Raw genomic sequence first — 12,834 nt, forward strand, 5'->3', positions numbered from 1 at the left:
CTTTCCCTCCATAAGAATAAAAGCTTCAACATAGAAGGCATCATTTTTTTCTGATTCAAAGTTTTATCTTTTGTAGCTAGTACAGTGCCTGGGATAAAGTAAGTAACTATTCTGATTCACGTCTGTGGCTGGATGGAGTAGGACAACATGAGATTTTATCACATGACTCAGAATGGCACACAATTTAAAACTTATAAGTTGTTTATTTCTAGAATTTTACACTTAATGTTTTTAAACTACGGTTGACTGTGGGTGACAGAAACAGAAGATAGCAGAACAGCAGATAAGAAGCGGACCACTGTATTCTTAATTCCTTGAAGAAAAATAGAGATACAGATATTTAGTCCAGCTTCAGAATCATGTGAGTACAGACACTCAACAAGTCAAAGAGTAAGCCATATGGCAGCACTTAGAATGTGACAGCCTTAATGAGGCAGTCTGTTCACCAGCATCACCAGTGAGGAACCTGGCGTGATGGCTGTCCTCATCCCCTGCCGCCTAAGAGACATGTCCATTTGCCCGTGCGCAGCAATCCAAAAATTCTCATGCACGGAGCACAGCCTGCAGCCCTAAACTGTTAGTACTGGAAGGGGCCTGAGCGATAGAGGACAACACCCTCAGGTGGACTCGCTTGCTTTTGAAGGAAAGCCCAGCAACACTCCTTTCCTTCAAAGAACGGCCCTCTATATCCCAGGTCTGGCCAATAGGGAAGCCAAATCTTCTGAGATACTGTGGTTGGTTCATGGATAGGCACTTGACTCAAGCTGGACCAAGAGAGTTAACCATGAGATGTTTGCCAGATACTTGGAAAAGAGATGCTCTGGGTTGTTAAGCAGGAGGAAAAAAAGGCGGAGCTTCTGGTGGGACATCCTGGTGGGAATCCTCTGAGAGCAGCCGTGGGCAAACTATGGCCCGCAGGCATAGTTCACACAAACACTCCATCCATGCTTTTGTTCCGGCCCTCCAGTCCAGTTTAAGAACCCATTGTGGCCCACGAGTCAAAAAGTTTGCCCACCCCTGCTCTGAGAGTGAAGGGTACCAATGCTACAGAAAGCAGAGCTGAGGAATGAAGGGCATGTGATAACACCTAGATGAGCATCTAGAAGACCCAGGTGTTCCTCAAGCCAGCTCAGACCCTATCTATATATAGATTAACATTTAATCCTCAGAATAAGTTATTGAGATGGCTATCATTATAACATTTATTTTCCAAATTAGAAAACTGAGGCACAGTGAGCTCCCCCCACCCCATAACTTGCCCAAGATGCTTAGTTGGTAATGGTCTGACCTTATATGGATTTGGATCCAGGCAGCCTGTCTCTGGGGTCTATGTTCTGGAGGCCAATATCCCAGAAGTTATGAATTTTTTTTAAAGTTAAATTCTCAACGTTGACAACAAATTCCTTTCATGAAACACTCTAGACTCCCACAAGGAGAGCCAAACAGGACATATCTGTGGAGCAAATTTAGCCCAAGGGCCGACTGTGTGATTCCTCTGTCTATTTATTTCTCCCGTTCTCCTGATAAGAAAACTGATGCCAAGAGAGCTCCCCCTGCATCTGCATTCCTCACCTCCTCAGCCTTCTCACTCTGTCATTTCATGTTTCCCAAGCTTCAAAGCATAATTTAGGACCCAAGTTGAATGAGAGGATCGCTAGCATTTTATTATTACCCCCACTAACCTGTACATGTGTTCTTTTAATTTTGCAGTTACTTTATTAAATCACTTTACATTTATGAAATGAGGTAGTTAGTATAATTCATCTATGGGAATCCTAATAAATATTAATTGACTGATTACTAGGTTGTTACAAACAGTTGGTGGGAGGAAAGGGCAAACATGTACACATATTACATTTCTATAGGACTCTGTTTAAATATAGGACAAATTCTCACTAATGCAAATAGGAGTCCCCATTCTGACCCAAAGTATAATCACCTTCATAATGATGGAGTGAATTAAGTGATATCAGAGTAATTTTTCTCGGCATATTACAACAGCTTAAAACAAATATACCACTTGACACTTCAACCTTAATCAGACCTTTCCGGACTGTAGTACTGGTAATGTTAAATAATTTCACTAATCAGTTCATCAGTCGCCCGACCTGAGAGCAAATACAAGTAGTCATGTGATGCACAACCAGAAAATGCAAATAACATTATCACTTTTTAAAAATCACTGAAACAGAAAAGGAAAACAAAATAACTTAGGAAATTTCTAAAGGTAAACAACATAAACAGACAAAAGCCCAAGTCAACCTGAACGCAGGAAACAGGCATTTGCCCACCTGCCAGGCGGGAAAGTTCACTCATTTATTACCAACCAAATGAAATCTTTCCAGCAGGGTCAAAAGGGCCTTTGTTTTGACATTTAATTCACTGGCGATGTATTTCCTCAGTTAGGATGCAAAACACCTCTCACGTTGCTTTTTCATTAATTGCCTTCATTTTTCAAGTTCCCTGTTTGATTTATAGTCAATTAAAAACACCCTCCAAAGCCCTGACTCATGTATGTTAAGTACAAATATGATTAATGCAGTAAGATGCACTCTATGGATGACCTGCCACTAACCAAGGTCAGTGTCTATATGGGATGACCAAGCAGTGCCTTGATTAAAGGAACTCATTGGGAGGGTGGAAAGCCAGGAATGCAGGGTCGTGAATAATCTGGCACTGGATTCACCCAAAACAAGGAAAAAAGAGGCACTCTTTCTACATTTTTCTATATTACAAAGGAAGAATGAACTTAGCTATGGACAGAAAAAAATAAAATGAAATTCTCTCTTTATCTCATCCAGGTTGATAAATGTGGATGGGAAAATTAAGTGACAAATTTCCTTAACATGTTACCACCAACATAAACAAAAATTACAAGACACTGGAATGGAACTCTGGATAAAAGCCAAGGCACTGAAATCCTGGATTCCAATCTCGACATCACCAATTGTAAGCGGAACGAGGTTGGGTAGCCCAGCCTTAGTATCCTTACCTATGAAATGGGCACATAATGATTGTTATGAGGTTCCAGGGGCCCTCCACAGTTAGAGAATGCATAGTAAAGTCAGCTGTGAAGGCCACTGAGGCTGCTATAGTTAGCTCTGAGTGTGCCTTTTAAAAGTCCCAACATCTGTGCCCGGCCAGCTTGGCTCAGTGGTTGAGCATCCACCTATAAACCAGGAAGTCGTGGTTTGATTCCCAGTCAGGGCATATGCCCAGGTTGCAGGCTCGATCCCCAATGTGGGGTGTGCAGGAGGCAGCTGATCAGTGATTCTCTCATCATTGATGTTTCCATCTTTCCCTTCCTCTCTGAAGTTAGTAAAAATATTTTTTTAAAGTCCCAATATTTGTTCCTAGAATACATACATATAGTATAATATATGCTACATTTTCTAAAATATATGCTCTCAATAAAAAATAAAAAATAAAAAAATAAAATATATGTTCTCTTTTCTATCAGCATAGGCATGTACCCCTTCATGAAGAAATCTCTTGAGAGTTATTCCTGCCTTTCCATAAAAAAGCAAACATATTGAAACCTCAAAAGAATTATCAGAAAAGTCATGAGCAAAAAATATAACAGTAACTTAATGCATTAGATCCGTGATTTTCCACCATAATGAGGTAAATAAGGACATCTTTATAAATTGTTTACAAAGAAAAGTTTACTCAAATTAAAGGACTCCCTTCTTTTCTGTAATTAGTCCTTACTCCTGTTTTGTTTTGTTTTTGGTGCCAGATGATCTTTTTAAAAATTCTGGCTAAAGTAAATGGGGATATATCTTATTTATGTGCTTGTTTTTTCTTTCATATCCAGATGTAAGATAGTGTTTTAAAATGCAGTCTTATCAATCCAAGATTAAAAAAAAGAAAAATCTACTGGCCCATGAAATTCAAATCCTAGAATCACTACTTTAGGTGTTTCTTTATCTCTTCAGATGTTTAATGCCCACAATTTATCTTCTAAATCACTTTGTTTAGATGGCCACTAAAAGGAAATTGAACCTATCATAACAACAAGAGCAATGATAGTAATAATAATAGCAGCTTCCATTTATTCATAGCTATGTTCTAAGCATTCTCCCATCAAGTACTGCATCAACTCCAGAAGTAAGGACTGTCATTATCCATCTTAGAGAGATGATACAATTTAAACTCAGATGATTCAAATAACTCACTCATGGTCACATAGCATGTGACTGTGCCATATGTTTAAACCCTAGTCAATGTGAGTTTACAACTCCGTGAGCTTAACCACAATATGATAATCATCAGGAGGATGCAATTGGAACCCATCCTTATCAGAACCATCGGAAGGTGAGGTCCCTCCCCTGTGTGTTTCCACCAGGGAGCAGGGTTAAGAAGCTGCCTGGCTCAGGGGAAGCACACCCTGATTAGAAAGGCAGCATTTAGTCACAGCTACATGACCTTGCTCACCTGTGTGACCTTTGTCCTCTCTCCCATGTAGGCCCAAGTTACTCTGAGATGGCTGCTTCCTTTGTGATCTGTCTCTGTCTCTTCGGAAGTCTCTTTGCAACTTGGGTCACACTGCTTTGTTGGGATCTATACAGAGACTGTGAGCATGCACTAAACACGAGTGTTCTACATTTCCCAGCCTTGTTTGTAGTTAGGTTGCCTACATGACTAGGTGTGTCTAATAGCATGAAGTAGAAATGATACATGTCCCTTGTGAGCTAAGGTGGTTAAACATGTGGGGTGTCTTCCCCATACTCTTTTTTTAAAAATATTTTTTATTGATTTCGGAGAGGAAGGGAGAGGGAGAGAGATATAGAAACAATGAGAATCATTGATGAGAGAATCATTGATCGGCTGCCTCCTGCACACCCCACACTGGGAATGGAGCCCTCAACCTGAGCACGTACCCTGACCAGGAATTGAAATGTGACCTCCTGGTTCATAGGTCAGTGCTCAACGACTGGTTCATAGGTCGACGCTCAACCAATAAAGAGTATGGAGCCAAGCCCCCTTACTTTTATATTGTCCCCCTGTCTTGCAGCTTGGAGGTATAAGAGTGATCGGAAGGTACAAGATGGCAGGACCAAGTTAGAATTAGGATGGGTCCTCAAGTTCCCACTTGGAGGGCAGCCACTTGGAGGAGAACTACCCAACCTGCATCCACATGATCTGAATGAAAAATAAACATCTATTCTCTTACATCACTGGGGTTGTTTGACACCAAGCCTATTCTGAGTAATGCAGGCCCTCTCTGAAGTGTTAATTCTTGTAAGTTTGCATTTTAGGTGAACTCAGGTGTGGCTATTTCCCTCTGTGTATCCGTGTGGTCCAAGAGGAGTAATCCATGAAGGATAAACAAGGTGGAAGAAAAGTGCTGACCTGAAGTGGCTGAGGGCCAATGGGTGTCCTTCGCTGGTAGTTGGAGATGTCTCCCACTAATAGAAGCTAGAGGATCATGATTTCCCTAGCAAATACTATGATCACAGGTCTGCCCCCAATGCAGGAGGTCTGTCCCAGCTGACAGGGCAGAGCAGAATGTGCTGTTCTGTATTCTCCATCACACCAGATAGAGGCTTATCACTTGGCCTTTTTCCATATCAGCTGGGTGGCTGGTCAGTTTTCCAGGCCAGCTATTCTTCTGGAGCCTGGGTGTCAACTAGGAGGCTAACACCAGAGCCACTACTCAAATCTCATGGTGCCAATATAATGGGCACACTGACCAATGTTAGATAGTTCTGGGTGTCAAAGATCACCAGGTACTCTTGCCACAAACCCATCACAGATGCCTCCCTGAGACCGAAGACCTTGAATAAATGTCTCCTTCCTGGGTTTCTGCTTTCTTCCCCTTTCTTCTTGCCATACTCATCAAATATGGGAATAACCAAATATCTTCCCAGCTCACCTTTCAAGACTGAGATGAAGCCAGTAAAGTTTTGCCCACGTTATTACGAGTTGGGGGCTTTGCTTCACACAGTGAGAGACACCATGAAAGTGCTCCCCTGGTCACATTAAAGGAAACTGGGATGCCGTGTTTTCATCCTAGAAGCTTGTTGAAAATGGTCTTTTAAAGACGAAAGCAAGTCTAGCTAGTGGAAAGGAGAGTAGAATAAAGAGTTATTGGGATGTGAAAAAAATAAAAGGCTTTAGAACAACTGAGAGAAAGATGTATTGAAGTGAAGAGTGAATAAAATATTAAGGAAATAAAAGGAGTGGAGGTGACCATTAGTAACAGTTAAAGTAGAAAAAGATAAGTCATTGAGAATTGAGGAGAAAGATGAAAAAAGATAAAAGGGTATATTACTGTCTGAACAAAGAGAGCAGGGAGCTGTGGACAGAATAAACATTCCCTGTAATTTGCTAAAAGCTGAACACAGAACCAGTGGAATATGAGCAGATGTATGGGGTATGAGCAGATGTACTAGGTCTGTCAGGCAAGGAGACAACACTATCAGACAACCATGTAGAATAGTGAAAATTATAGATAACAATTGATTATGCTATGTTTATACCTTCTGTAAATTCACAATGGTTGGAAATCAAAGCTCTTAAATAGGGCAAATATAAAGGAAAACTGGAAAGAGAAAATGATATAAGCCCAAAATAATGTTAGTAACTTGGTTTCTTTTAATATCTGTTATTACCTAGAATATCAGATTATATTTATATATCATTAAAATATCCAAAGCCATTTCCTGGGTCTCAACCTCCAATATGTAAGTATTTTAACACTTTCTGGTCTTGTTTGATCATTTTCCATTTTCATCCAGATGCTGGCCTTATATCAATATAGTGTTCATGCTGACAGTACTCATCACTCAGTTTCTTAATCACATTTTTCAGAGACAGAAGGGTCTTGTGTTGAACTATGAGGAAATGCATGAAAGAACTGAGAATGAGAGAGGAAAGGGGAAAGAGGAGGCATGGAGAAGAGAGAAAGACTTAAAATGTTACTTAGGGAAAAAAGTTTATTCAGTATCTTGAGTTTGTATTTCCTCTTGCAAGTGGAATAGAGCAATCTCTTCTACTACTTCTGGAAATCCAGATTTTCCAAACACTATCCAACAGGCCATCTCTAATCTCTAAAAACTTTCTTCTTTATTCAGGCACAGTTAAACATATTCACAAGGTCTATACCAGCCGTGGGCAAACTACGGCCCACGGGCCGGATCTGGCCCGTTTGAAATGAATAAAACTAAAAAAAAAAAAAAAAAAAAAAAAAAAAAAGACCGTACCCTTTTATGTAAGGATGTTTACTTTGAATTTATATTAGTTCACACAAACACTCCATCCATGCTTTTGTTCCGGCCCTCTGGTCCAGTTTAAGAACCCATTGTGGCCCTCGAGTCAAAAAGTTTCCCCACCCCTGGTCTATACTCATAATAACCTCTGTCCATTGCTTTGAGATGAACTCAAAAGTACCTAACTAGATCTGCTCCCTGTATTTTCCACCCTAATAATATATATGGACCTACAGTTTCACTGAGAGGGGGTTGTCAGACTTTGCTGACTATAATTCACACACAAAGTCACATATAAATATTTAAGATCTTCAATTCCCGTATCATTGACTTTTCTTGAATGTGCTATCATCGATAATCAAACCAGTTCTATTTACCATTTACTAGCTTACACAGAACCAACAACCATAACCCACTTAATTACTTAGGGATTGAAAACACATACACACACACACACACACACACACACACACCGGTGATATTGGAATGTACAGTATGGTTTAGTTTAAATTAAAAAGATCCCCCAAAGTATGATTGTTTCCAGCTTCTCAGCAGTGAATTAAAAGCTGTGTGGTGTAGTGAAGATTACAGAAGCAATCACATTTACTAGTATGAGCCTGCTTTGCATATCAACACTATTAATTTCCATACTCAGGGTGGCTTCACATTTCCACGTGTTAATATAGATACCATTTGGGATGATCACTGGAAAAAAAGAGAAGTGTTTGTGTGTGTGTGTGTGAGAGAGAGAGAGAGAGAGAGAGAGAGAGAGAGAGAGAGAGAAGAGCAGCTGATACAGATGAGAGGAGACCCAGAAAAATGGTTCTCACAAACCAAGTTTTGTTTGAAATATATTGATTCTGATTAATAGCAAAATCAAAAGACAAATGAGGGTTTCTGATGGCCTGACCCAGGAGTCACACTCAGGGATCAAATGAATATGAAATCACATATTGGAATTCACTTATTGTGCCAGTCCTGCACAGTGTCATTACAGACTCTAATTATTGAAATGATTTCATTGGTGTAATTGCATCAAGATGTGCCTGGGCTTCCCCTTGGATAGCTCCCTTGATGCTCGACATTGCATCTTCATTATTGTGTTCCTTTCAACTCTTAAACTGTGTTCCAGCCTCACAGAACACTCTACTCAAGCAGGCTGTCGTCGTTTTTTTTTAACTGTTCTTTAAAATGCCAGCCACAGCACAGGAATGAAGGAATGTGGGCCAGCCTCGAAGGCAAACCTGAGGCCAGAGGGGCAAATGTACAATTATCTTCCCTGAGGGGACCTCGGAGCATCTGACCAAATTACAACACTGTTTTCATATCCTTCATTCCAAAGTGTTAAAGAACAGTGCTCAAGAACCTACAATTAAATGGCTATTTGTCTACCATCAGTAGTAAATTCTACTCTGCTAAAGCTATTTTTGTTATGAGTTTAGCAATGTATTCCATGCTATCATAAAGATTAAACAATATAATATCATCATTAAATAACATAAGAAGATTATAACCACAGGTCTGAGCATATTTTAAGGAAATTAAATGGAATTTGGGAAGATTTGAGTTTAATCCACAAATAGCCAGTAGAGGTTTTGACTCTTTTCTGGAAAACCATCTTATTAGCCTTAAGAAATATAGTGCCCAGTGAAATAAGCCAGTCAGAGAAAGACAAATACCATATGATCTTACTTATATGTGGAATCTAATGAACAAAATAAACTGATGAACAAGATAGAACCAGAGTCATAGATACATGGTACAGACTGATAAAAGTCAGAGGGGAGGTCCGAGGTGTGGGTGGTATAAAAAAACAAAAGGTGAAGAGAAAAGCCAAAAAACATATATGCATAGCACATGGACACAGACAACAATATGGTTAGGGCCAAAGGGAGGGAAGGGTGAGGTCTGGGTGGAGCGGGGCAAATTGAGGGGGAGGAAATGGGGGACATCTGTAATAATGCCAACAATAAAAATAAACATTTTAAAATAAGGGTTTTGAGTTCCTATGCCTAAAAATTTCCAGAAGCCAAATCCTGCCCTCACCATTATTTTGACCTATGCTGTGAACGACATAATACAGGTAGGACAGTGGTCCACAGGAAGGCAATGGTTCTGCTTTCAGGGATCTGCCAGGCGAAATGAATTTCATTTCCTTTACACAGAATAGTACTCACATTGGAAGGTGGCGGTCTCCTTTCGTGGGAGTGGTTGGAAAATACTCACCAGTGATCAAATACTAAAAAGAGATACACATGACACTGTTCACCTCTAAGCTGGCAAGACCCTAATTCAAGACCATCCACTCTGGGCCAAGCAGAATGAGAATAATGGGCAGAAAAATGCTTAGTGTAAGGAATACCACATCCCGAGACATATTAACAGACACTGGTGAATTTAAATATGAAAATAGGCCAGAAATATCCAGCGACATTGCTTACAGTTCAGAATCGCCTGGTCCTCGATGAATTCCACTGGCTGATTGATGTGGAACAGTTTCTGCTGAAATCCAGGAGTGCAGTCCAAATCTTCTGCAGATGTTAGCAGCAGCACCTGAGAACACCAAAGCCATCAATATTTTAACATCAGCTCATGTGTTGGGCCTGCTTCCTTGTACCAAATCTGTGACTTTTAGAAATGAGCTGAGGATTTAATTTCATTTCCCAAATGAAGAGGTAAGTTGATACTTCTCCTGTGGTTGCCAACAATGTTGTTTTGGCAATGAGATTTGGAAAATGTGCAAATGGGAACAGCTGCAGCAGTTTCCATTCAGTTGCAGTTAAAGGAATAAGTTAGTCAGATTTTTATACCTGCTAAGAATCTCACCACAGTTTCCATGTGTGAAATTTCATTACAAAATCTGTCAATTTTATACAATGCCTGAGTTAAAACCAACTTCGCTTTCATAGAGGCGAAGGAGCATTATCATCTGTGAGAGGAGGAAAACTAACTATTCCATTTGGAAGTTACTTCTAAAAGGATTCTAGGGCCCACTAGACCTTCACAGTCCAAGATGGGGGCCATGACCACACACGGCTACAGACCCCTGAAAATGTAGCTGGGCTGAAATTGTCAGTATAAAATACTTGTTGGATTTTGAAGCCTGAATACCAAAAAGCAAAAATAAAGTAAAATATCTAATTAATCACTTTTATATGAACTACACATTGAAATTATCATGTTTTACAGATTGGACTAAATGTTATTAAGATTAATTTGACCACGCTTTTTACTTTTGTAAATTTGGCTGCTAGAACATTAAAAATTTACAATTGCTTCCAAAGCCTCAGCTTTGCCTTTGAAAGTCCTTGGGACGCTTCATCCAGGGCTCAAAAACTTAGGATATATATTTTGGAACCTAAAACGGCACACTCCTGAACAAGAGGCAATTTAGTAAGTAAGAAATAGTTGTAGGTTTAGTAGGCAAAGACTGTAAGGCCTGTGAAGTTAGGGATCGCCTCTCTTCCCAAGCACCTACCACAAAAGATACTCCATTATGACTGCTAACGTTTTCACCCCTTACTATATGTCCAGCACTGTGCTAAGTTTGCTAGATGCATTATCCCCTTTAAACTCCACAAGCCCTGTGACGTACCTAGTGTAAGATACATTTTTATAGACAAGGAGCCTGGCATCCTAGTGCAGTTAACAATGTTTGCCCAAGGTCCTCCATTTAGGATGGCAGAGCCAGAGTTTGAATCCAGGTTTAAGGGTCCACTGTCAGAGCCCCTCTCGTACCCCTCAGGCTTCCCACATGGCGTGGGACTTTGCATTATCATCCTTGAGATATCTCTGTGGTCTGTGGGAGGCTGCTTTACCTGAGCATGGTCCCAGCAGAGGGTTTTGGAAATTCACAACCCCAGGAGCAGCCTGTGACCAGAACTGATGAGAGCTGGTGCACACATACACCGGCTCTCCGGCCCCTCAGGTGAGATAGCAGTTTCCACGTGGACTTGAGCTCCAGCTGCCCACAGTGGTATCTGACTTAATAGCGCACCTTCCATTTGCTATCTTCTCTCCCTTGGCTCATTTCCTCATCCCTGTTGGCATTTTTCTGACATCACCCTCCAGATAAAACTACTTGGCTCTCAAATCCTTGACTAGGTGTTTGTTTCTTGGGAAACCAACATTGGATACCAGAACACAAACTCTTAACCACTGCACACAGGCTGTTGAAGGAAAGTCATTACCATCCCCACCGGCAAACTCAAAGGAGTGTACAAAAGGTTGGAAGCTGTGGGACCAAGGCTTCTCTCTAAATACCAGCCTCTGAAATGCACTGAACCTCAAGGAACAAGAGCAACCATCAATCTCTGGAGGTTCGCGGTGCAGCCGGCCTGAGAAACATCAGAGAAATTGCAACGGGAGAGTCATCACCCTGCCCGACATCATCTTTCTAAAATCAAAGGGGGAAGGATGCTGTAGCCCAGTGCCCGTACAGTCCTGCTTGTAAAACGCCCCCTTGCTTTGAGAGCAGGCTCTGGTTAAATCACTGCTGAGGCAATCATAATGCTGACAACCCAGTGGCACACACAGAATGCAGATTCAGGACTCAGAATAATTAGCTGGCAATTTTGCAAGCAGAAGATCTATAACTGGCCAACATTAATTCAGTTAAACAGCAAATGGTCAAAGGTTGCCTCCAGGCACCCTGTGTCTACAATTACATATTAACCTTCTAATCATCTCATTCTGCTTACAAATCCCAGACCAGTAAGCCAGGCATCCCTTAGGACCATCGGAGATGATGTTTCTCCAGGGATCCTGAGTGTAAGAAACCAGAACTGATGGAGAGTCTGGGTGAGTCCCCCATTCCTGTCTCTCTGCAGCTCACTCTGTCCTCATTCCTTGGCAGGTTCTATTCGGGATTCCTCTGGGGTCATAAAGGAAAAAGAAACCTTTCCCAACTGCTGATCCTCAGGGAGGGTGGGAATGGTGGGAGGCTCCAGCTCTGTTTTTGCAAATTCTTGGGTCACTTCACTGACCAGTCAAAATTCAGGTTAAATGCTTAATAATATAAAAGCATGCAGCACTTCCACAGGCAGGGTGTGGCTTAGCAAGGTAGGCACTAGTCCAGTGATTAATTCGCTCACTCCTCCCAGCGCTCACCCATCCGCTTGTGCCCCAATACTCACTGAACTCTAGGGCTCAGTGAGCACTGGCTGGGGGGCGTGTAGAGGGAGAATGGGTTCTGGAGCTCAGAGAAGCCGTCAGTGCAGCAGTCAAAGCAACAACTCCAGAGTCACTTTAATGGTTCAAATCTGGGCCCTGTCCTTTACTGACTGGATGGTCTGCATTTTTCATGGTCCCTCTCTGTCTGTTTTCAAATCTAGAAAAACATGGGAAATCGGATGTGCACTGGGAGGGGCTGGTGGATTCAGTGGGCAGCTGCAGGTAAAGCAATCAGTGCCACGCGGAATGTAAGTAGTCAGTGTGTGCTGACCGTCAGTGTAGACTAGAAAAGGTGAGAGGCCGTAACAAGTCATAATTTAATGTATTGATTAAAATTCAATTTGACTTGAACGGAAATTATAGGTCTCTTCGGGAACATGTAAGAGCTGAGGACAGGGAGTCTAATTTCATAAAGAGGGATCAGAAACTAAACCCACAGCAAAAAACA

The 12,834-nt window shown here is 41.3% G+C and overlaps 1 protein-coding gene across 3 annotated transcripts in view; it reads right to left on the reverse strand.

The window, feature by feature from the left end:
- Nucleotides 1-12,834, reverse strand: part of CDH13 (cadherin 13) — a 1,006,079-nt gene that overhangs the window by 786,269 nt on the left and 206,976 nt on the right. For all 3 annotated transcript variants that reach the window (XM_006762254.2, XM_015562993.1, XM_015562994.1), the window contains exon 2: nt 9,656-9,767. In XM_006762254.2, the coding sequence (XP_006762317.1) occupies nt 9,656-9,767 (112 nt within the window). The remainder of the gene's footprint in view (nt 1-9,655; nt 9,768-12,834) is intronic.

Source organism: Myotis davidii, unplaced genomic scaffold (assembly GCF_000327345.1).
Source record: "Myotis davidii unplaced genomic scaffold, ASM32734v1 scaffold77, whole genome shotgun sequence".
Classification (NCBI taxonomy): domain Eukaryota; kingdom Metazoa; phylum Chordata; class Mammalia; order Chiroptera; family Vespertilionidae; genus Myotis; species Myotis davidii.